This window comes from Pteropus vampyrus, unplaced genomic scaffold, assembly GCF_000151845.1.
Source record: "Pteropus vampyrus isolate Shadow unplaced genomic scaffold, Pvam_2.0 Scaffold30, whole genome shotgun sequence".
Classification (NCBI taxonomy): domain Eukaryota; kingdom Metazoa; phylum Chordata; class Mammalia; order Chiroptera; family Pteropodidae; genus Pteropus; species Pteropus vampyrus.
The window spans coordinates 1178646-1203141 of record NW_011888811.1 but is presented as its reverse complement, the minus strand read 5'-3'; the positions used below and the strand labels follow the sequence as shown (position 1 = coordinate 1203141).

The 24496-nt window shown below is 53.0% G+C and overlaps 1 protein-coding gene across 1 annotated transcript in view; it reads right to left on the bottom strand.

Annotated features, from left to right (window-relative positions):
* Window positions 1-12784: 12784 nt before the first annotated feature.
* SLIT3 (slit guidance ligand 3) overlaps window positions 12785-24496 on the bottom strand; it is a 563294-nt gene continuing 551582 nt past the window's right edge. Inside the window, exons 32-36 of the mRNA XM_011356694.2 lie at window positions 24123-24147; window positions 17400-17608; window positions 15974-16259; window positions 15027-15232; window positions 12785-13955 (exon numbers count right to left, since the gene is read on the bottom strand). Coding sequence (XP_011354996.1) covers window positions 13720-13955; window positions 15027-15232; window positions 15974-16259; window positions 17400-17608; window positions 24123-24147 — 962 coding nt within the window. The 3' untranslated portion in view covers window positions 12785-13719. The remainder of the gene's footprint in view (window positions 13956-15026; window positions 15233-15973; window positions 16260-17399; window positions 17609-24122; window positions 24148-24496) is intronic.

Below are 24496 nucleotides of genomic sequence, written 5' to 3'. Positions count from 1 at the left end.
CCCCGCTGCCCTGAGAAGTCTTCTTCCTCTCTTTGTTTATGGACTCCTGCTTGTCCCTGAGTGTTCGTCTCGGATTTCCGTTTTTCCAGGACGTCTTCCCTGATCACCCCTGTCTCCTGTCCCCTCCTGTGCCTCCCTCTGTCATAATGCTTAGTCGGCGCCTTACATTCCGTCTCCCAATCTGTCCCCTTACACACAAGCTCCTCGAGGGAAAAGCTGTGACCACCTTTAGAGTCTAGGGCGAAGGTTGGTTCTTTTTAATCCCACCTCCACTATCCCTTCTTTTGGGAGCAGCCTTTCGTTGAATCCAGGGAGGCACCTTTCCTGCCCTCTCGGTCCGGGGAGCTCGATGCGGTCCCAGCCGCCTGGTATCCGAGAGGTGCCTCATGGTCCCGGCCTCGGTCTCAGCGTGTCCTGAGCTTGGTCACCTCGGGGGGATATGGGCCCGCTGTCTTGGTCGTCTCCGACCCCTGTCCACCCTGCGCTCACTGGCCGTGAAGCGCTTTCCGTTTGCTTTCACAGCCGCCCTGTGAGGCGGGGCTGCAGTCACGTGCTGCGAAATCGTGTTTCGATTTAAGGTTTCATTCTCAGTCCTGCCACTTACTGCTGCGGGAGCTCACACAAGATGCTCCGCTGTATTCTTATTTGCGACACGGGAACGATAATACTGTTTCCATAGGTTTTTTGGGGGCGGGACTAATAACGCGCTAGCACCAGATCTGGCACACTGTTAGGCTTTAAGCAAAGGTCGTGGGGCGCGTTGACACGCGTCCGTTTGACAGTGCTCTCGAGGCTCTTCTGTAGCAATAGTTCAGTTTTTCCTCCTGCAAGTATCCTCACCCCCAGCCGCGGTCGAAAGACCGTGCTGTCTTTCTAAAGCACTCAATTCAGTGCAACGAGGTGATGCCGTTGAGGAGGCAGTTCCTGTGTTTTAGAGTCACAGGCGGATTTGAATCCCACTCCAGAGACTGCGCCTAGGTTTGGGGAGCCCCGGAGTAGAGGAGCCCTGTGCCCAGTTGGCAGGCGGGATGTGGGAAAGGGGCGCAGACCCAGAGATGTCCGTGCTCCACCGCACGGCATGAGAGTGGACTCGGCTGCTGTGTGCTGTGGGGGAGGAAGGAGCGTCCTTCTGTCCTTTTAGGGCTGGCTGGTTTCATAATTAAATCTACATGGGACAGATTAACCAGAGAAAATAAACACAGTGAACTGCGTTATAGTATGGGAACCCCACCTACGTGAGAGAGTCCGAGACCCCACAACACACGTGAGAGGTTCAGACAGGAAGGGGAGATGAGGCAGATGTGGCCTCTGGGCCAGGCGTGAGCCTGGAGGCTTCCGGTGGAGACAGCTCATTCAGAGGAGCAGCTGGTCCGCAAATGGAAATTTGCCCGAGAGGTCGCAAAAGGTTATTTCTGGTGATGACTCTTATGGTGGGCGAGGCCCCTAATTTAAATTCTTTCAGAGAGAGGAAAGAGTTTCTTGTGAGCCCATAGGGTCTTCATTGCCTTCAGCTCAAAATAATCCACATGCCAAAGCGGCACATCTTGGGGGGGCCTGTTCTGCACCCCATCAACACCGTGTCCGAGTCAGCCTTGGAGAGCCCCCAACGCCCTGTGTGAGTGTGTGTGTGTGTAGTGGGGCGCGGGCAACAGAATGACTTTGGTATGTCTGAGAGTAGCAGGCAAGGGGCTGGACATGAGGCTTAGCTCTTCCTCATTTCTTATGGTCCCAGCATGGCACAAGCCCATGACAGCCACGGGGACGGAGAAGTGGCATGGAAAATCTGCAGGCCTGGAGAAGACTTCCTGGATAGATAGGGCAGAAGTAGCCAGGACAGCTGTCCAGGGGCCCAGATGAGGAGTGTGACACCTTTGCAGCTTGCAGGAGCACATGGGGACGGCAAGGGGCAGCCGCCTTCGTAGGACAGGAGACACCTAGAGTTTCGGTTCCATCCTGGAGAAGGAGAGTGGCCGATGCCGAACTGAATGAGGTGAAGCTTTTTGCTATGTAGTGGGATCGGAGTTCAAAACAGGAATTCAATTCAATTCAGAAAAGGCAATTGTACATTTTTAGCACTTCTGAATAAGTGCTAAATCCTAAATTAAAAAAAAATTCTAAATTAAAAAAAAATTCTTTTTCCCCACTTTGCTTTATTTCACTCTATTTCATTTTAAGCTCCTGAGATAGGGTCACTGTCTTTAAAAATATCAGAGAAAAGAGCCCACGGTTGAGCTGACGCATTGAAGAGGCAGAACTTTCTAGCTTGAGGGGGCCAACCAGCTGGCGGAGGGCGCAGTTCCTCAGCTGGGACCCCTGGGCACAGGGCAGTGCCTGGCGCTGGGACGGGCAGGGTTAACCTGGACCCGCCCCCCACGCCCTGGAAGCGGCCCCTGTGAAGGCGCCTCCCCCCAGGGCTTCCTTCCGCACCCCTCTCCCCTGACCCCTTGTTCCTTCCCTTTTTCACTGAGGTAAAATTCACGTAAAGTTAACCACTTGAAAGCATGCAATTCATCGTCCTTTAGTACCGTCACGCTGTTGTGCAACCACCACCTCCATCTAGTTCCAAAACGTTTTCGTCACCCTGAAAAGGGACTCGCTAACCGTTAAGCAGTCACGCCCCACCTCTCCTCCCCCAGGACCCCGGCGGCCCCCATCCGCTCTGGCTCTGTGGGGTGACTGACTTCTCCACACATTTCACGTAAGTGGAATCACGTGCTCTGTGACCTTTGTGTCTGGCTTCTTCCCTCGTCCCTTTTGTGCTTTTCAGTTCTGTCTCCCCCCACCCCAAGCTTCTTCGGGGCCCACCCAAGTAGTCCCCCAGGCATTTTCAAACTCCATTTTCCAGGAGTTAGGCCAAAGGAAGAAAGGAAAGTCAGAGGGTGAGGGGGTGGCCGGAGGATGCGTGTGGGGGAGGGAGTGGGAATTAAATCAGTTTAGGAAAAAAGACACCCAGCAGTTTCTGATCAGCTGAATTTAGTTTTGTCTACGTAAGAAACGTCCAAACCTGTAGAGAACTTTTATGAGTTTATTTGAGCCCAAACCGAAAACATTTGCCAGGGAGCAAGATCTCAAATGCTCCAGAGTATATTCTTTTATGCATGTGAAATTAAGGAGGAGACAGAAGATGACAGGAAGGTAGGAGAAGGTAGGGGATCGGATTACGGGATGAGTAGGATTATGTGCCCTCAGGAAGATGGCCATATTTTAGGAGGAGGGGTCTGCAGGAGAGGCGTTTCAAAGATGTGTTAACCTGGAGGCAGGAAGCAAGGGGCAGGGCCATGGAAGGCACAGGAAGACCTTTCAGTAAAGCAGTTACAGCCTGGGGCTTGACTGCTCCCCGTGTCCTGCCCAGTTAGGGATTTATGATCAGATCGCCCTGTGAGGTTACTTTCCTCTTTCATCCACAGTTTGGGGGCCGGTGATCTCAGGCCACTAGGGTTGAAGTACCACACCACGTGGGAGACAGGCTGGCCCTGGCTCCTGACTTGAAACAGATGCTCTGTGTTCAGGAAGGAAGGTTCAGTTTTGAAACAAAGGCAGCCTGATTGAGACTGTGGTGTGGCTGGATTTTTCACCACTGCTGTATTTATAAATCAGGCAGAAAAGCAGGGGGAAAACAGCCAGCGGATCAAGTTGCCGCTTGCATTCCGAGCACACACCTGCCGTGAGATGCACGTTCTAAGCCTGTGGGCCAGGCCGGCCCTTCTCTGATGAATCGTGTGGCAGGGTTTTGAAACTGTAAGAGGAGGAAATTGCCAGGGAAGGGAATGGGAGGTGGTGGCTTCTCTCTAACTCTGTGTCCGTGGCACTGCCGCTCTCTGGTTTCTGCTCCCAGGGAGGAAGAAACATGGGTTGGAATTATAGAACATGTTTTAGGCAGGTTCGCTCTGGGTTTTCTTCATGCAGGATGGGCTTTTTCATCTTGACCGACGAAGGTCTGTCCACCACTGTGTGGTCTCTGAAGATCGCAGTGCCCATGGCCTCTCCTCCGACATCCTTTATGCCTGTGAAACTGTATGACCTTGGGTTAGGCATTTCCGCTTTAAAAAGCGTCAACTTCCTTAGCTGTAAACGAAGACATTAGATTATATGGTAGGTTGAATAGTGTCTCCTGCGCCCTTTCCCCATGCCTGGCCCTGTGCGTCTCTTTCCTGCAGCTGTCCCTGAGTTATATATCCTTTCATAAAAAACCGGTGAACTAGTAAGTGAAATGGATCTCTGCGTTCTGTGAGTCGCCCCAGCAAATTAATGGGGCCCAGGATGGGGGCTTAGAACCTCCGGTCTAACCTGCCTGTCAGATGGACATACAAGTGACAACCTGGACTCGAGGCTGGCTTCTGAAACGGATGGGGGTCGGGGAGCAGTCTGGGAGGGCTGACCCTGTAACCCCGTGGAACCGCATGCCGACTTCGGGTCAACAGTGTCGGAACTGAATTAATTCGTAGGACACTTGGCTGGTGTCTGAGAATCGCTGGGTTGTATATGGGGACTCCCTCGGCCCCCTGCCAATGGAAGTTGGGTTAATGCAGGGCCTTTTAACTAGGTAAATTTCTGGGCTGCAGCTAGAGGGTATCCGCCCATTCCCTTTCCTGCTGATGCTCAGAGAAGCGACTTATTTACCCAAGTGACATAGCAAGTTGGTGGCCGGCCCAGGACTCGTTCTTGTGCTTTCCTCTAGTACGGGAGCGGGTAGAAGATATTGGTGAAAATTCTGCAGGGGCTTCTGTCAACTGAAAAGTTTTGAGTCCATGAGGATGTATATGGGAGGCGGCCTAGGGCCTGAGCTGAGGGCTGGTTGGGGGGCTGGTTGGGGAAGGGCCAGCCTCACTGCTGCACCCGGGGATCACAGCTCAGCTTGCCGGTGAGACGCAGGCCCCAGCTTCCATGGACTCGCCCCCTCCTGTCTTGCAGGCCCTCCCTTTGTCGCTATGGACAGTTGCAGTCTCTTTTCTCCAGGCCAAAGGTGGGGTAGCGGGTGGAGTGGGAGGCGGGTGGTTTTTGCGGTAGCAGACCCGGGTGTGAATCCCAGCTCTGCAGTTTACTGGCCGAGGAACCACCGGGCAATGACTCTATTCCACTAGGGTTCACGTTCCTCAGCTCTAATGTGGAGATGGCAGGCCCTACCTTGCAGATTTTTGTGAGGATTGGGGATGGATGTGGAAAGCCTCTGGTCCCCAGCAGCCATTCTACACAAGAGCTGTTCCATTATTTCCCCAATAGTTGCACTGGCTTTATTCCAGTGCTTACTGCAGGGTCCGGTTTCACTCTTAGCTTGTCAGCTTTCCTGAATCCCACGAGCTCCAGTTTCTTGCACAAGGCACCCTGTCTGTGGGAAGGTGTCCAACGAGGACATTTGCCAAGGGCTTGTGCAAATCGAGGCATTGTGGCGGAAGGCACATGGGCATCGTCCTTCGTCAAACGTGGCTCAAATCCCCCCTCTGCCATTTCCCAGCTGTGGGATTCGAGTCTCACTCACTGTTAAATTGGGGGGGTGGTGGCGGCGGACCTGCTGGCAGCGCTGCTCTGTGCTCCACCGAGGCGTGTGTATAAACACGGGGGGAAGGGCGTGTGCTCCATCAGCGTCAGCTCTTCATCTTCCCGTTCTGTGAATTCACCTTTTCACCTGTGGCTAGCCAACCCCCCGCCTCCCTGAATACCGCGTTTGCATCCTATTGGCTGCCATCAAAAGGAGATGGAAGATGAGATCATTTTCAAAACAAGGTCACTGGAGCAGAGGTCACCCTGAGCATCCCTCTTCAGCTGGTTATATTTGATTCCGGGATTCAGAACAGGGTTCACCACCTATTCTCTCCCCCTGCACCCCGCGCCATCTAGGTAAAGAGAAATATTTTGAGGCCACATTTTAAAATCTAATTTTGAATACCAAATGAAAATAGCATCTTGAGTCCAATGAAAAAAGTTTTACAGACTTTCATGAATGTTAATCAGAAACTTGGTGTTATTTTTTAGCGGCCAAATGTTGGCATCTTGCATTTCTCTATCAGTTATGTTTACGTGGTGTGCTGGAGTGTGCAACGTGGATTTCTAGCCTTAGCATATCAATATCGTGTCATATTTTCTGAGGTATAATTGACACAATTTTCAGATGTACAAATAATGATTTGATATTTATATATATATATATATAGCAAAGTGATCACCACAATAAGTCTATTAACATCCATCACCACACAGTTATACATTTTTTCCTGTGATGAGAATGTTTAAGATTTACTCTCAGCAACTTTTCAAATATGCAATATGGTATTTGAATTTCAATTTTAAATAAACAATACAGTCCTAAAGTCATCACGATGTGCATTATGTTCCCAGACATTTATTTTATGGAAGTTTGTATCTGCCCACCTTCATCCTTCATCCATTTCACCCCACTTCCCCTGCCTGGCTTCCGGCAACCACCAATCTATTTTCTGTATCTATGGTTTTTTTTGTTTGTTTTTTTTAAAAATTCAAAATTTTTTTTTTAATATTTCACATATGAATGAGGTTCATATGGTATTTGTTCTCTGACTTATTTCATCGAGCATCATGCCCTCAAGTTCCATCTATGTTGTCAAAAACGACAAGATTCCTTCCTTCAATGGCTAAAAAAGATTCCATTGTCTTACATATAGACACACATGTGCCACATGGTCTTTATCCATTCATCCACTGATGGACACTTAGGTTGTTTCCATGTCTTGGCTATTGTAAATAATGCTGCTGTGAACACATTGTTTTTATTTCCTTCCAATAAATACCCAGATGTGAAACTGCTGGATTATATAACTCTATTTTAATTTTTTGAGGAACTTCCATACCGTTTTCCATAGTGACTGCACCAATTTACATTCCCACCAACAGTTCACAAGGGCTCCGCTTCTCCACATCTTTGCCAACATTTATTCCTTGTCGTTCTGATGACAGCCACTGTAATCGGTACGAGGCGACGTCTCGTTGTGGTTTGATCTGCGTTTCCCTGATCAGTGATGTTGAGTGCCCTTTCATGTACCTCTTGACTATCTGTATGTCTTCTTTGGAAGAAAGTCTGTTCAGAGACTCTGCCCATTTTCTAAATCAGATTGTGTTTTTGCAGTTGTGTGAGTTCTTCATAGATTTAGAATCTTAACCCCTTATCGGATATGTGATTCGCAAATAATTTCTCCCATTCAGCAGGGCGCCTTTTTGTTTCGTTGGTGGTTTCCTTCTCCACACGGAAGGTTTTTGATCTGATGCAGTCTGACTTGTTTTAGTTTTTGCCTTTGCTTTTGTTGTCAAATACAAAAAATCAACACCAAGATTCATGTCAAAGAGTTTTTTTCCTGTTTTCCTTTAGGAGTTCTATGGTTTCAGGTTTAAATTCAAGTCTTTAACCCATTTAGACTTCATTTTTGTGTGTGAGATAAGATAATGGTCCAGTTTCATTCATTTGCCTGTGGCTGTCCAGTTTTCCCAACCCATTTACTCAAGCATCTATCCTTTTCCCATTGTATATTCTTGGCTCCTTTGTTGTAAATTATTTCTGGATCAATTTTGTGCCATTGATCTATGTGTCTGGTTTTATGCCAATACCATAGTTTTGATATTATAGCTTTGTAATGTAGTTTGAAATCGGGAAGCGTGATGCCTCCAGCTGCTTCTTTCTCAGGGTTCTTTGGCCATTGAGAGTCTTTTGTGGTAACCACAAATCTAATTTCTGTTTCTATGAGTTTTTTTTTTTTTTTTTAGATTCCACATATAAATGAGATAATACAGTATTTATCTTTGTCTGACTTATTTCACTTCACATAATGCCCTCAAGGTCCATCCACATTGCAAATGGCAGGATTTCCTCCTTTCTATGGCTGAATAATATTCACACACACACACACACACACACACACACACACACACACAACTTCGTTATTCATTTATCTATTGAGGGACACTTAGGTCGTTTCTATGTCTTGCCTAGTGTAAATAATGCTGCTGTGAACATAGGGGAGAAGATATTTTTTGACAAAGTGTTTTCATTTCCTTTGGATATACTCCCAGAAGTGCCATTGTTGGGTCATATTTTTAATATTTTGGGGAACTGCCATGTTGTTTTTAAGGTGGCTGTACCAGTTTCCAATCCCACCAACAGCGCATAAGGGTGCCCTTTTCTCCACATCGTCAGCAGAATTTATTCCTTGTCTTTCTGATGCTAGCCATTCTTACAGGTATGAGGTAATATCTCATTGTGGTTTTGATGTGCATATTCCTAATGATTAGTGATGTTGAACATCTTTTCATGTACCTGTTGGCCATTCATATATCTTTGAAAAAAGTCTATTTTGGTCCTTTGACCATTTTACCTAATCTCCACAACAACCCTGCAAGAGAGAACTGTTTATTCTTAGTGGCTGGTGATAGCTGAGGGTGTGCCAAGACCGGTCAGTGTCTCAAAGCGGGAGGATCTCGGTCAACAACCAGATTCAGGCTGATCGGAAGGCAGACCCTCAGGCAGTAGTTTTTAAAGTATGCAAATACATCTCTTTCAGGGGCAGACTGGGAGATGGGTGTTTCTGTCTGCTCCCTCTGCACTGAGCCATGGGGCAATCGCCAGTTAAGAAATGTTTCTTAGTTTGCCTCTGTACCACTGAACTCATGAACACAGGCCCCTGCTGGCCACCAGAGCCAGGTGATCAAGGAGTGTTCCCTGTGTGGCAGCCACAGAAATAGGGGCACCAGATATGTGCAGAAGCTCCCTCTGGGAGATACTGGCCACCTGAAGCTCAGCAGAGGGAGCATGCAGGGTTGGAGCCTGCTGACCTCAGTCCTTGGAGGGCATTTCAGCACGCCCCTAGCTGTGGGTTAAACTGGATGCCTGCACCTCTGGCTGATGCTTTAGGATAAGTGCATAGGGCTCTTACACTGAAAGACTGGCCACTCTGCACTCGGCTGACCTCTGTGCTGGGCACTGGGGCCTCGATCCCTTTGAGAACTATTTCTCAATTTGCATAGCTTTGAGGGGCTGGTGGACGCTAACTCTGTTAGTTTTCAAAGCTAGATCTTTTGGGGACTTGTCTCTCAGGCGCAGGTCTTAAAAGTCGGAGGAGCCTGATGTGGGGCTCTGTTTACTTGCTTATTGGCACTCAGTTAAAGGTTAAGCTCCAGGGGCCAGGGACTTTGTCTTGATCATCCCTGGGGTCTCAATGCCTAGCCCAGCGCCTGGCACGTAGTAGATGTTGGGGAAATGCTTGTGGAAGGAATGAATAAAGCGGGGGAGTTGATTAAGCACATGCCAGGCAGGACTCTCCCCTCACGGCTGCCTTGAGTAGCATCTCCTCCTCTGAACTGGAGTGACTTCCTCCACTGTGACCCTTGGCACCCAGTCTGTGACCATGCAGACTACAGCCCCTACAGACCCTAAGTCACATGTTGAGCCTTCTCTCCCACATCTCTGGGGAATTCTGGAATCCATCTTTCCCACTTCAGGGTCCAAAAAACTACTTTTTTTTTTTTCCCACTAACTCCACACCAGACTTGCCCAAACTCCATAAATGCAGTAATCTTTTTCCCCAGGGAGTACAAAGGTCAGGAATACAAACAAAACACATCACAGAGCAGGACTCAGCGTATGGTACTCACAAGAGCATCTGAGAGCTCTCCTGTGACTCATCCATTTATTTTAATGACATCAGAATATTACAGTCTGTGGAGAAAAAAATGCACATTATTTATCCCATACTGAGGAAGTGGCACTATAACATTATTTTTAAAAACATCTTAATATTTTTCCTTTTAGAACTTATTGTTGAGTGAGAGAAATAAGCTTTGCCAAATGCCCAATTTTGTTTTTGCTGGTCCTGGTTAGCTGGCATCTGTCAACTTTCCCCAAGTGTTTCATTTGGCACTGTCTAACCCAGAGTGGAAAACATGGGTGACTGCCATCAAACTGGACAATGCCCCAGCTTCCCGGCCATCTGAGTGTCCTGAGAGATGGCCATGGGGGGAGGCGGGGGATGCTTTCCTGGCCACCTAGCTGGTGTTGGAGGATCTGTCTCAGGCTTCACTGTACCTGGGTGCCTACTGTGGTGCAGTAGCAAAAACTCTGGCCTGGGGAGACACCTGAGTCTGGTGTTAATTTCCCGGATGACCTTGGTCTCTGGTCTAGACATTCCATTTCTCTGATTCTGTTTTCCCACCCACCAGGGGCCCCCTCTGGTTCCTTCAGCTCCAGTATCTGGGACACCGTAAGTCTTTGAGGGGCAGGCTCGTATGCTGGTGGCTTCTGTTTCTAGCAAAGGGCAAGGTTAGCAAGTCATTCCCTGTCCTGGTCACTCCTGGGTTCCCGAGGGCCGTCCTGGGGGTTTTCTCCTCTTCCTCTGGCCCTGAGAGAGCTCCCTTCCTTTCCTTGCCCCTCTCCTCCTGGTCCTCCTCTCTGCCATCTTTCTGAGTATCAGACTTGGGTTCCTTCTTATGAGATTGAAAAAGGCAAAGCCATCTTCTACAGAAGATTTTCGGATGTGTCAATAATAGCAACAACAACAGCAATAACAACAACAGATCTTACAAGTAAGGTTTTTAGTTTACACTTTACAAAAGCTTTTAAATACATCATCTCATCAGTCATTTTAGAGTCTCTTGGTTGAGTCACAGAAAGGACCCTCCCTCCTCCTTTCCCTGAATCCTGCTCAGGGAAAACAGCCCAGGCTCTCTCCTGCACACATGCATGTGCCCAACACAAACACCAAGTAAGCGTGAAAATTACCCAGCTGAACTCTTTCCGCCCCGAGGGACTTTGCTTCTAGAATTTGGCTGCTCAAATAAGAGTTTTAATCTCCATTTGTTAACTTCATTTTGGGGAGGATTTTTTTTAATGGCCTTGCATTTGGCACTTTGTAAAGTTGGCCTTCCAAAACCACGGGGACGGTTCCAGTCACCCCCAAGTCACACGGAGAGGAAGAACCTGGTCCTTTGGTCATCTAGGCTGACTGGCTGGACTCGAGGTCAGGCCCAGGGGGTCACTGGCAGAGAGATGCCTTAGATTCCAGGGGAAGCGGGGGGAAAGCCACAACCTGGAGAGCCCTTCCAGAAAGCCCGTGACCGTGGGCAGGGCTGTTGAGATGGCAGGCTGCGTGGACTCTGGGCCCAGGAGGGAGAGGCTCTGGAGGGGTGTTCGTGGTGGAAGAAGGCTCAGTCCACCTACCTGGGCGGGGCGGGCTGGCAAGGGGCAGTCCCAGGACACCCCCAGGCAGCACTTCTGAGCTACCCCAGAGAGAGCTGCCAGCCACCTAGAGCCACAGCAAACTAAAGCGGACAAGCGGGAGCCCCCAGAGCTATTTGGGTGGCAGAGCCCTGGCTCCTCTTCCAGGCCTTTCTCTGCTTTGCCCAGTTCTCTTCTGAAAACAGCCTTGCTAGGGCCCTGCTGCAGACGCCGAGGGTCCCCTGTGCTCCGGCCCGCCACGAGTGGCTCTGCCAGCGATCCCGCTGGCACGTCCGCTCCACTTCTGCCCCGCAGCCTGCGTCCCCGCTCTGGCCACCCCAGACCTCTGATTGCCGCCCCCTACCACACACACACCAGTCCTCGAATTTTGCCGCTTTTTAATAGGCCATCATCCTCTGGGAAGTTCAGCTTCCCTTCCCGTCCCCTGGCAAACTCCTACTTGGCCTCGAAGACTCAGGGCTGGAAACTCTGCACTGTGGTCAGACACTGCCCTCGTCTGCACTCCCATCAGGAAACTCGGAGACTAAGGTGACTTCTCTGGGGCTGTCTCTGCCCCGGACTGCAGGGTCCTTAAAGGCAAGCTGTGCTTCCTTCTCACGGGGAACAGGTTCTGGGGGCAGGTAGCCTGGGCCCAGATCCTGGCTCAGCAGTTAGACGGCTGGTCTCGTTAAGTCCCTTAACTTCTTCACGTCTCAGTTTACCCAACTGTAAAATGGGTCAGTAGTGTCTTTACTATAGAATTGTTTTGAGAATTAAATGAAAGAAATCAGCATGGTATCTGATGTATGCCGTAGTAAATACTAAGCAAATCCAGCTGTTAACATTTGAAACAAGGCCCAGTAAGTTCCTGGAGCATTACGTTAACACGCGTATTTTTAAGTAAATTGCTCCATCTTATCCTTCCTTCCCTCCCTCCCGCTTCATTCTGCTCATCTTTCCCTTCCTCTGTCCTTCCCTAACTGCCACTTGCCCTGTGCTCCTCGATCTTCCTTTCTCCCTTCTGAATTCTTTGAGCCTCTGGATTACCACTGGTCCTCACAGAGCCACGGGGCTGGAAGGTCCACACCCTCCTCCCTGATGACGATTAGAGACAGGAAGTGGGTGTGAGCCCTGAGCCTGTTGGGAGGAAGGGGGCCGATGAGGAGGGAGGAGGGACAGGGAAGTCCCCTTCAGGAGGGCTGGCTGTGCTCAGAGTGGAGTCAGGGCTGGGCGAGCTGCCTTTGCTCACATTCTGATACACAAGCCCTCTGTCTGGACTCTCTGCATGCTAGAGAGGCCGAACAAGACAGAAAAGCCACCTTCTTTCCCGGTGGGGCTCCCCTGGTGACCTGCCCGAACGTCCCGCGTTTGTGCCATTCTGGAGACGGAATCTAGAGCTTTGAGCTTGGGCTCTAGGCTTGGCTCTTTGACTTAGCAGATGTGTGGCTTAAGGCACGCTACAGAGGCGGAGAGGCCTCAGTTTCCTCATCTGTGAAATGGGGCGCATTGTGCCGCTTTATGAGCCTTTGGTGGGGGCGGGGGCAGGATTTACATGGATAAAATAAGGTGCAGAGCCGACGTGCGCTGGAAAATGTCCAGAAGGGCAAGGGGTCTTTGTCATTGTGATAGCGGCCTGGAGGATCGGCTAAGGCCTGTCTGTCCCATAGGAAGGGCCTCCAAGAGCTTTCCAGAGTGGGACCTCGCCCAGGGCTGTAGGTAGGCTTGGCTCCTGGTCACCTCATCCCAGCAGCCCTGGCGTCACGCTCCAGTGGGCCGGAGGAAGGACAGCGGTTCAGACGTTCAGGAGGGGCAATGCTGGGGCCCGAGGTGACTGCGTTGGTCCCTTGCCTCACCGCTGGGAGGACTGTGTTCCTGGGGAGGGGCGGGAACCGAGCAGCTGTTTTAAAACTTGCATTAAGCCTGCTTCTGAGCTCAGAGTTTTGTGATGGCCCCCTCCCTGGCCGGGGGAGGGGCCTGGGGCAGACAGGCATTTGGTCACAGCGCAGGCCAGTGCCCAGTGGCTTTTCCTGGAAGAACTGGGCACCTTGGACACGAACAAGCAGGCGTTAAATGCTTTTAGGGAAGGAAAAAACAAAGCCTTTCCCCTCTTATTCTTGAGCTCGTAAACAGGTCCCGGGTTCTGCTGACATGAGAGCGTTTCCTAAACGTAAAACCTTTTCCTCCTCAGAGAGGCTATCAGTTCTTTATTCTTATCCTTTTGTTTTAAAACATTTTTATTAGTCTTTTTTTTCTTAAAAATTTTTAAAGCTGTTTATAAAAACATGACAAATACACAAAACAAAAAACTCGGTAAAAATAACTCACTATATGGTACATATACTCAGATGGTGTGATATATTTATATAATAAAAGATGAAAATAGTCACTTTCCATAATAAAAATAAGTTCTATTTTTTGTTTATTTTACAATATACTTAATACTCTCTTCTTTTCCTCTCCAGCTTCCTCTGCTTGACTCCAAATCTTCGAGGGGTCCCACGTGGCTGCACCCCCGCTGCGAGCTGGCCGGCGGGGCGGGCGTCGAGGGCTCAGGAGCAGGGGCGGCAGGCGCACTCCAAGTTTCTCGCCACCTCCTCCACGACCGAGGTGCCGTCTGTGCACTGGAGGACGTATTTCCGCCGCTTGCTGCGGGTGGGCTGGCAGCACTGGGGCCCGCAGCCCCCGCGGCATTCCAGCGTGGGCACCTTGGAGGCCGTGGCACACGACGCGTACCCCTTCTGGCGGTGGATCACCTCTCGGACTACCTCCCCCCGGCATGGACTCTCTGCGGCGGGCAGAAGAGGTAGGTCAGGCCCGGTGCTGGGGCGGGAGCCATGGCAGGCTCTGGCAGGCTGATCCGCAACACCTGTGGCCTGAGGACCGCTGCTCCCCGTCCCTGACCGCCCCCCCCCACCCCAGCCGCGGCCCCTTCCTTCAAGGAACTTAAAGGCCAAACTGTAGGTGGCAAAAAGGTGGACTGTGGGCTCAGTCCTGTCCCCAGACTCTGAGTGCACCACACATGCTTAAAAACCAAATTAACTGCCAATGTTAAAACAGGAGATTTCACCTCATAGTCGGGAGTTTTGGCTTCTTTGAAAACCAGAAGCTCTGACAAAGCTGAGCCTGCCTCCCACTGGTGGGCTGGGGCCCAGCCCCGGTCCCCACCTGTCAGAAGCCTGCCCGCACGGTGCGGAGTCTGGACACTCGCTGCGTGATTACTTAAGTGGGTGCGTTCGTAACGAGAAACAGACAGATGCGTGAAGGAGCAGAAAGGAGCCCAACATGGCCAGGGCCATGTTCCTGGGAAGAGACGCGGGGGCTGGGAGCTGAGTGAGTGGAGGGCGGGGAAGGGGCCTCTGTCACCGTGAGTCCTCGGGACTCGGCCCTCTGTCCTCACTGGGAGAGCGGCCGGAGCCAGGACCCTCGGCCTCACGGCCTCAGACAAGTCACTGTCCCTGGTAGGTCCCAGGGTGCTGGAAGCCTGGTAGGAGTGTGAGTGGGGAAGGGCTTGATGCATTTCAAAGCTTTAGGTGCGTCATGTAAATTTAAAGCTCATGCACAACTCCTGAAGTTCGAGAGACTGTTGGGTTCTGGAAGAGACTTCGGGTAAGGGGCGCGTGTGGGCAGTGGTGCGGGGTTGGAGGGATGAGTGCTGTGTGCATATTGTTCCGTTAAGTCTGAAATTTCAATACGTTAATAAAAGTTTTAAAAAGTGATCCGTTTTGACTAGTATTCCAACTAGGAATCACAGGGAGAGGGTTCCCCGGGGAAGCGGGGCCTGGTGGGGAGGGGCCCTCTCGGCTTCCGCACAGGTTCTGCGGTCCTGCAGTGTGGGGGGCTCACCTCGTTCACCCACCTTGTTCGCAGTGCTCCCCGCCGAAGCCGGGCTGACACAGGCAGTGGGGGTCCCCTCGCGCTGAGATGCGGCACTGCCCGTGGAGGCACTTGAAGGCCGAGCAGGCGCTGGCGGAGTCGTTCTTGTCGCACAAGGCCCCTCCGTAGCCCTCCGCGCACCTGCACACGTACGAGGTCCCCGCTGCCACGCACGCCCCGTGGCTGCAGCTGTCGGCGGAGGAGAGGGTGAGATGGGGAAGCGGAGCCCGGTGCTGCTGGATGCTTCGCCCGGCCAGCCCTGTGGCTGAGCATCGTCCACCGGCCAGCTGTGACCACAGCGTGGCCTGCTCACTGTTTACGCAGACATCAGAACTCACGTGTTCGAGTGGCAAGTCACAGCTGGGCAGAATCTAAGCCTCCCTAAGCATTTTAAGTGCCCTGCCATCCTGATAAAACTCTGTCCCCACCACTTGCCCAGTGCCAGGCGGCGTGGAAGGTGCTGCGCTCCAAGCTCCCGGCTCCCATGCGGTGGGGGTGGGGGTGGGGGTGTCTCCACGTCTGGGCTGGAGACAGTGACACCAAAGCCTGCTTCTGACCCCGATGCAGCACTGTCTCTACCGGGAGGACATTCAGAGCCAGGGCTCACTGTAGCTGTCCCCCGTTCCTGATCTAAAATGCCACCTTCCCGCTCGTCAGCCACCAAGTTCCAGGCTTGGCTCTGGCGTCAACACTGAGCTGCTGGCTCGCTCCTGTTTAACACAAGGCCAGGCACACAGTAGGCCCTCGATAAATATTTGTTGGAGGAATGACACAGTTAAGCCATGACATGTGGCTCGGTGGTGCCGAGTCACACACACCTGCTGCCCCGCACAGGTGTCCGCCCGTTTCGGCAGTCGCGCTGCTGCAGGTCCTGTCTACAGTCTGACCACAGTCCCTCCAGCTTCCATCGAGGGGTCTCGGGACACTGACCTGTGGCCGAGGCAGGGGTCCTGGGCCTCCTGGTCGCACAGTGGGCCGGTCCAGCCCGGGTGACACTCGCACACCACGCTGTCCTTCTCCACGGAGCGGCACAGGCCGTGCCGGCACACGGTGCAGGACTTGCAGCCCGGCGACACCCCCAGGGACTGTGGCGGGAGGGCCTTGAAGTCCTGCAGCTCGTTGTTGATGCGGACCTCGTGGATGCAGCCATGGAAGCCGCCCAGTGGCCGGTCCGCACCCTGGCGCAAGGCGGAGAGGCCCGTGGAGGTGGGGATGCCTGTGGGGGGGGCACCAGGACAGTGGCCTGAAGACCCCCCTCCGCCCACCCTGTCCACGGCCCAGACACCCGCCCCGCCCCCCGCCCCCCCCAGCGCCATCTCCCAGTTACGCATCCACAGCCCTGCACCTCTGCTGTTCACACCCAGGAATGCGCCCAAACCCCGGGCCCTCGTCCCCACAAGGACGCGCAGCCTTCGTCCTGCACTGTGTTTCTAAAACATCGGAATTTGTTGCATTATTTAAATACAGAAAATATACCACAAATCCGTATTTCAAGCTTCTCTAGAAAAAAAGGTCTGGCCACCCACAGCCACATGGCCACCCTGGCAGGCTGGAGGATCACCCCCTCTGGGCAGGGCTGGTGGTACCCCACATCCCCACTGGTCCAGCTAGGCCTCCGCTGGTGCTACCTGTCCACAGAACACAGCAGGCGAGCTAGTTTGGGGAGAAGGGGTTTGGGGAGCAGCCTCGGTCAGTGGAACTTTGGGGATCCTCTTTGGGAGAGAAGCTGTGTCCCTTCTGGGGCTGCTCTGGACCAAAGGCTTTTCCTGGACTGGCCATGAACAATGCAGATTCCAGGGCCACTCCACCCCCTCGCACCCCCTTCCCCCCCACAGAGGGGGCTCTGTGGGGAGAGTCTCGGGACTCTGTGTTGAACAAGCAGCCCTGGTGACTTTTTGGCACACGGCCCTTTGAGAACTACCAGCCCAGGCGCTGCCAGACTGGTGGGTACGGCTTTTGGCCATCATAAGACCTTAACCTCAAACATGTTCTTCCACGTCCATCAGCTGAGCCTCACAGTGTCCCGCGAGGTGGCAGAGCACAGGGAATGTGACCTGAAGCCCTGGATCGAAGGGCCTGCACTCTGCCTCCATCCCCACGTCCCCTACCATCCCCTCTGAACAACTTGTAGTTCTCAGAAGGAGTCCACCCTCTTCTCCCCATGCCCTGGCTAACTAGTCACCCTTTAGGGAGCAGCTTGGTTGTCACTTCCTCCAGGAGGCCTACCCTGATTTGGCTTTGCTAGTGGGTGCCTAGATGAGAACAGAGGAGCCCTAGCCAGGGGGCCAGGGTGGAGGTGCCCAAGCACAGAGGGCAGGTGGGAGGTAGTGGGGTGGCAGGGGAGGGGGGGCTTTACCTCCAAGGTAGAGGGGGCTGTTGATGCCCACTGCTGGCTGCTTCTGGAGCTTTCCCAGGCTCTTGGGGGCTCCTTTGTCCACCACCAGGTTCAAGGTCTGGTTTAGCATCACCAGCTCCACGCTGTGGAACTGGCCGTCATTCACAGTCTCCACACTGGGCAGGAGAGAGGGGGAGAGCCGGAGCGTTAGCCGCGTGCCTTCCACGGCCCTGCGCTGGGCTGCGGACTTGGCTGGGATTGCATGTTGTTTTACTTTTTATTTGCAAATAACTTAAAACTTAGGTAAGTTACAAAAATACCAACAGCATAGAGAATATCTATCACAGCTGTGGGTTCTCCTATTCACCCCCTTTGCTTTATCATTTCTTCTATGTATCTCTCTCTCCAAACACACGCAAGTATGTACAGACAGACTCATCTACACACACAGGTTCTTTGAACTATCTGAAGGTAAGTTACACGCATTGTGGCCCTTTATCTAGACTCATTCCCTAAGGAGGGGGAGTCCTCTGACGTAAGCACGGCACAGTTCTCAACTTTGTTAAATTCAACGCTGATACCATACTGGATCCTATCAGTCTGTATTCTAAATTTTCAGTGGACCCAATAATGTCTTTTATAACATAGTTTTCCTTCCAGTACAAGAGCCAATCTAGGGTCAAGTATCGCATTTGGTTATCATAATTTGCATTCTTTTCTAGCATGTCACAGAGTTAAGCCAATTTCATCCTCGGAACACCTCAATGTCTGCCCTGCTGCATACTATTGGGACCATGATTTAGTTAACATATTTTGGTTCGATTTCTCCATTTCCCCCTTAAATATTAGTAAGGATATAAGGCTAGTATTGTTCTAAGGAATACTATCCACAGAAAACATTTTGCTATAAATTTTATCTTTTGTCCTGGTATAGATGAAAAAAAAAATGACCTCACAGTTGAAATGTCACTAGTTTGTCTTTGTCCTGCCTCAGTTCATCTCATGTGCCTCCAGCCGTGTATCTATCACCTTTGGGGAACTAAAGCCTTACAACACTCCTGCAAGGTCAGTGTGTTCTCTGCATTACAGAAACGAGGAGACAGAAGCCCAGGGAGGTTGAGTCACTGACCTTAGGTCCCACAGCTAATAAGCAAAAGAGCGGGACTCTGAAGAGGCACGTCCAGCCCTGAAGCCCACCTGCGTTCCCCGTCCCATGCTGCCCCCGACAGTCCCAGCAGCCACTCACCCAGGGCTGACCCCGATTATTTGACCCTCGTGATAATTCTGTAAAGGAGTATCAGATATACCGTTTCACAGATAGAGACTAAGGGCCAGAGAGGTTAAGTGATTTGTCTGAGGTCACCCAGCTAGTGTGGTCCAGAGACAGAACTCACAGGGTCTGCTCTTTCTGCTACTCTGTCCTGGAAGAGACTGAGAGGGAGCAGTGGTGGGGGTGACAGAGGAGTCTGGGGCACGGTACCCCCTTCTCTGAAGAAAATGGCTCTCTGAGGAACAGGTGTGGGCAGTAAATGTGGAGGCCTCCCATGAAATCTCCCTGATGAGCTGGCTCTAACTAGAGGACCCCATCGGGGAGGTGGCACTGAGTAGCTCAGCAGACAGGGACAGTTTGAGTGACTGACTCAGACATTTCGGTAGCCAAAGAGGTAAAGGAAATACTCGGGGAAGACGGGCTCAGACGGGGCGCAGAGAAAGTGGAGAAAGCGGACCCAGTCTAGCACCTTACTCGGGGCGGGACCAGAGCCGGTCACAGAAACAGAACCTCCCTGGGCGGTTTCCTCATCTGTAAACAGGAGAGAACAAACTCAAGAATTATCGTGATGATCAGATTAGAGGAGGTAGTGAAAGTGCTTTGTATGCGAAATTACTGGGAACCTGTGAGCAATTAATTGTTAGTGTTATTAGAATATCAACAACGAGAACCAACCATTGTCTGCCAACCTAGCGACCCCTGCTCTAGTGCCCTCTGGGAGAAAGTGACGGCAGAGGAGCCCGGAATCCTGCTAAATCCATCAAGAACCCTCTTTTCTCACACGCACCCACCCAGTGTCTGTCATGAACCACATTGTACTAGGAGTCAAGAATCAGTGGCAAACAGGACAGACAGGTACCGTCACTCACAAAGCTCACGTCTCCTTAGCCTTTTCTCTAAATCAGATACGCAACTTATCAATGCAAAGTTTGGCCAAGAAATAGGGCAGTGGGAGTGTGGAGTGGTGGCTAAAACAGAGTCCACTGGGGGGTCTAGCTTCATAATGGGGAGCCGAGAAACCACAGGAAGGTAGAGCTGCTTCTATTTCGGTAGGCTCCAGCTACTGTAAGTAGTGAGTCAAGGACAAGGCAGAGGCCTGTCTGTGGTCCCGCAGACTAGTTGGTGATGGTGGGTTGGGGGATGAAAGCTGATGTGCAGAGACCACAGCTTTGGACCTTGGGCCCTCAGCGTATTCTAAACACACATGCAAAAATATGTAAATATATCTCCAAACCATCTTGTAAACTGATGTCCTGAAGGCAAATGAGCTCAGCATCCCCTGAAGTGTGCAATGGGCGCTGGGCAGCCACCTGCCAGGGAGGAAGCTGTAGAGGCCGCTGCCCTGGGCAGGTCTTGGGGGTCCCTTCCAACACGAACCCATCAGACACAGACACAGGGAACACGCACCATGAACCCCCTCCAAGCCCACTCCCTTCTTCCTTTCCTGCGCTCCCCAGCTGGCCAGGCCCTGGTGCACCACCTGGAGACATGTTTTGATAGGAGAAGGGGACCCTGTGGCCCCCAGCTCCTACCTCTGACAAAATACCTGGCCCCACGGAGGGCCTCCTCTGATGCTTATGAGGGAGAGTCCTAGGCAGGCCCCTTCCTCCAGGCATACGCTTCAGCCAGGCCGTGCTCGGGGCTGGAGAGATCTAGGATTACGCTGGGTCCCCCAGCTGAGGGACCCTGGGCAAGCCACGTCACCTGAAGCCCCAGTTAATGCTTTGGTACAATGGAGGGGGGGGTGATGGCATTGACCTCACTGGGTTTTAATGGCCAATGCAGGGTCCCTGATACCTCGTAAGTGCCCCATAAAAGGTGGAAACGATGATCTCGACCCTGACTTTAGGCCTGGAGGAGCTGGGTGGGGGCGGAGAAGGGCACTCCTATGAGACCGTTTTATAGCGAGGGAACCTAAGTGGCTTGACCAAGGTCACACTGCTAGGAAGTGGGGGAACCGATGTTCAAAGTCAGAATGATGAATCCCGACTCCCATAACCAAATCCGAACCTCCCAGAGCCTGTCTGTGCCAGTAAGTGCTCATGGGTTAATGGGGTGACACTTTCTTGGCACATCCTAACCAGGGGCTCCTAGAAATCATGCCTGAAGCCGGTGGTTTGCAAACTGTGGGTCCCTGGAGATTAGGGTGGGGGGCAGCCCTGAAGGCTGACTTCTCACCACCAGCTTGCCAACCCGGATGGCTCTGTTTCCTTTTTTTTTCAAACCTTGGACTTTGAAGTAAAACACCACCAGGAAACATGGCTCTGCTGCTGCCAAGGAAGAGAAAAACGGGGGAAACTCGACCCAGTGAAGACGACCTGCTGCTACTGCTACAAGAAGTGAGCCCGCGGTGGTCCCAAGCCCCGTCGTTAGCCCTGGGAGAGTGTCAGGGACGGCAGGGGACGGCAGGGGCCCTGAGGGGCTCCCTCCTTTCGCACTGAGCCAGACGAACCAGCACCGAGTGGGCCGGGGAGAGCCCGGGGTGCCAGAGCCAGGCTGGGTGGCTTGTCTGGGGCTGGCGCTGAGGGCAAGGGTTGGCCAGAGTGGCCTGTCCAGTTCTCGTTTGCTTTCTCGAACGACATGGGCATGTGCTGGGCGCCTAACGGGGGCCCCGTGTGCTGCTCCATGCTAAGCACGTGTCTTCCTGTCCCGTCTAACCCTAACCCCCCGCACAGCACGTACGAGTTCTCTCCAGTTTAGAAACAACAGGCCTAAGGCTCAGAAACTCAAGGCGACCGACCCGAAGTATTAAAGTGGAAGTGCTGAGGCCAAAGTCAAATCCAAGCTCCCCAGCCACAGGCCCCTACGCCACTGTGGCACGGGACAAGGAAGTCCTTCTAGGTGCTGGGCACGCTCACCCGGAGGCTGAGCTGTGACCACCAGGTGGCGACAGAGCATCACAGGAACAAAGTGTCCCTGGCTTTTAGGCAGGCGACCTGAGCCCGCCGCTGCAGAAGCCTCGCTCCCGACCGAGGCCGCATGGCCCCCTACCCCCCGACCCCCTTTCTCGGCACCACCCTCTGTGCCCCAGCGTGTGGGAGAGCGGGGTTTGGTGGACGCCTGACCTGGGTGTGGACAGATCTAGTATCATGTTGGGTCCTCCAGCTGTGTGCCTCAGGGCCGAAGACTTCACCTGAGTGTCAGGTGTCCCGCGCATCCCTGAAGCAGGCGAGCTGACGCCTGCCTGGGCTTGTGGTGAACATCAACTGAGACAAAGACCTTGGCAGAGGACGGGCGGTGGGAATTAAGACGCAGAGGGCTTGCACTGCAGGCCAGATAGAGCGCTCCCGTGTTTCAAAATGGTCAACATTTAAACACTGAGGTACGTTACACAGAAACCCTGAACTTTTAGCTTCTCTTGAGAATCCGCATTCCCACATGGCAGCACCTGCTGGGGCTGAGGTCAGCTGGCCCTCTGAACGAGGCCTGTGTGCTCTAGGTGACCACAGTGCTCACCACTCCCTATTGGATCCCAGCCCACTTTCCCTAAATCTGTCACCCTACTCAGCCTCCTAGCCTTGTAGGTAGGAAATAATGCCTGAAGCCCCATCTGACAAGTCTGGGGACAGAGGCTGGTGCAGTCTGTCCCCATTCTGGGGCAGGGAAGGGCTCAGGAGGGCTGTTCTGTGTATCTGCCCTGGGGCCTGGAGTAAAACTGTGAGGTGCCCTCCTTGCCACCCGTGGCTACGGCTGGGCAGATGAACGGTCGGGCACCTGCCCGGAGGAAGCCGTAGAATCTGGCTGCTCCAGGCCCTGGCTGCACCCCCCCATTCTGCAGGCAGGTCAGCGGGGCCTCCGTGGGCAGAAGTCTGCATGATGCCAACTCCCCTGATTAGGTCAGCTCTGGGGTGGAGCCCTGGCTGTGGCTCTGTGGCTGAGGCAGCCTTCTTGGATGGCCAGAGGTCACTGCAGTGACCCTGTGGCTGGGATGGCCTCCTGGCCCTGGCAGCTGCTGGTCAGCTTGGCCTGTGCCCTCCACTAAGCCCAGCCCCTCCCAGCCCCTCCCAGCCCCTCCCAGTAACCGCTTCTCTGCAAACTGATGGGTCTCCCCCTGCCCGGGGCCTACGGAAAGGCTTGTCAGCCACAAGTCAAACCTCAGCTCGAACATGACCGCCCCTAGGGAGCCCTCTCTCTCTGCCCAGTGGAGATGGCCGCTCCCGCCTCAGAGCCCCGCAGCACGCACGTGTCTCCGGAGACCGACTGCCTCCTGCCTCCTGCCCGGAGAACGTGCCTGTCTTCATTCCTGGACTGTTTAGTTTAACTCTGTGGCCCTACACCTAGCCCAGGACCTGGCCCACACAAGGTGCCTGAGACGTTCACCGGGTGAGTGCAAGAGGGTGGGTGCTGCTGGACGAAACCAGGACCGCCTCAGAAAAGCGTTTGAAGCAAAACTGTTTTCAATACAATACTCCTGGAGACTTTAGGATCGCGAACTGCAGGGCACTAAAAGTCCGTCACCGGGCCTGTGCAGGGCTCCGGGCCTGGGCACCCTTCCCTAGGTTCCTCCCTGGGTGAGAGAGAGGGCCTGGGGTCTCTCTGAGGCCCCTGCTGACCCTCATCTGATGCCCTGACAAAGGCTGGGGGAGATGGCAATTCTCCAGGCGCCCGTTTTGTTCCCCAGGTCCTGACTTAGGCAACGGCAGAGCGTTCCCACATCCCTACTTGCAACATCGCCCCTTTACCAAATCACCCCCATGACAGCTAGCGTCAGTGTGGGGGAGGGCGGGGCTCTGCTGGGGGAAGGCCCCAGGCTCTGGATAGAGCCCAGTGGCTCCCGAAGCCTGGCTGTCACCTTCTGTCCTTGGCACGCCCAAGTGGAGGCTCAAGTTGCCAAGTGCTTTCTCAACCCCCAACCCTCAACTACACCCGAGGTGCATCCTGATACCATCCATGGCACACAGGCGAGGAAACTGGGGCGAGAGGTTGAATCGCTCGTTCAAACGCAGACGCGTCTGACAGCGCAGGCTTTGTGTCAGGCTGGCCCTGGCTCCGCCCGGGGTTCTCTGTCCCCTCCGCTTCGCCCACGACCCGCAGCTCCAGGAACACAGCTGTCAGGAAGCCCTGACTCCAGGAAACTCCGAGGCCACGGTGACAGCTCTTTCTCCTGGTGTCCATTGTACCCACTGTCCTTCCCTGTCCTGCCCTCCACTGTGAACCGTGAATCTTCCTGTCTGGTCGCTGCCTCTCCACTGTCCCTTAGGCTTGTCACTGCTGCTCTCCTGGCCTGCTGGCCCACCTGTTCTTCCCGCTCACACGGATTCTTCCCTTTCCAGACCCACTGCAAATGGCTCCTTCTCCAGGAAGGTTCGTGTGTCAGCCAGCACTTCCCTGACCTGTGCGTCAGAGTCACCTGGAGGCCCCTACGACAGATGGCCCGGCTGACCCCGGAGCGCCTGTCAGCAGGTCTGGGTCTGAGCCTGTGCATTCTCAGTCGCTGGCGCCGCTGCTGCTCTGGGACCAGGCACTTCGAGAACCCCTGGTGTAACTCCTGGTTTGCTGCTGGGGGCGGCCGGCCTCTGGAGGCGGGTCTCATGGGCTGTACTGTCCTTCTAAGGCGGTTTAACCCGATTTTCGGTGTAACCCAGACAGGCATTTCTCATTTGACTAGTTACTTTCATAACTATCTCAAAAATATTTATAACTATCAGCTGACACCCTGATAATGGGAAAATCAAGGTGACGGGGGGACTGAAGTTCAGGAAAAACTCGTCTGCAACCGTCCGAGAGTCAGGTTAGACGTCCTGCTCCCCCGCGGCCGCGGAACGTCTTCCTGTGAATTGCATGCTAATCTCCCCGTTTTCTTTCTTAAACTAATAAAAGATTAGGATGACATTTTGAAAAGGGCATC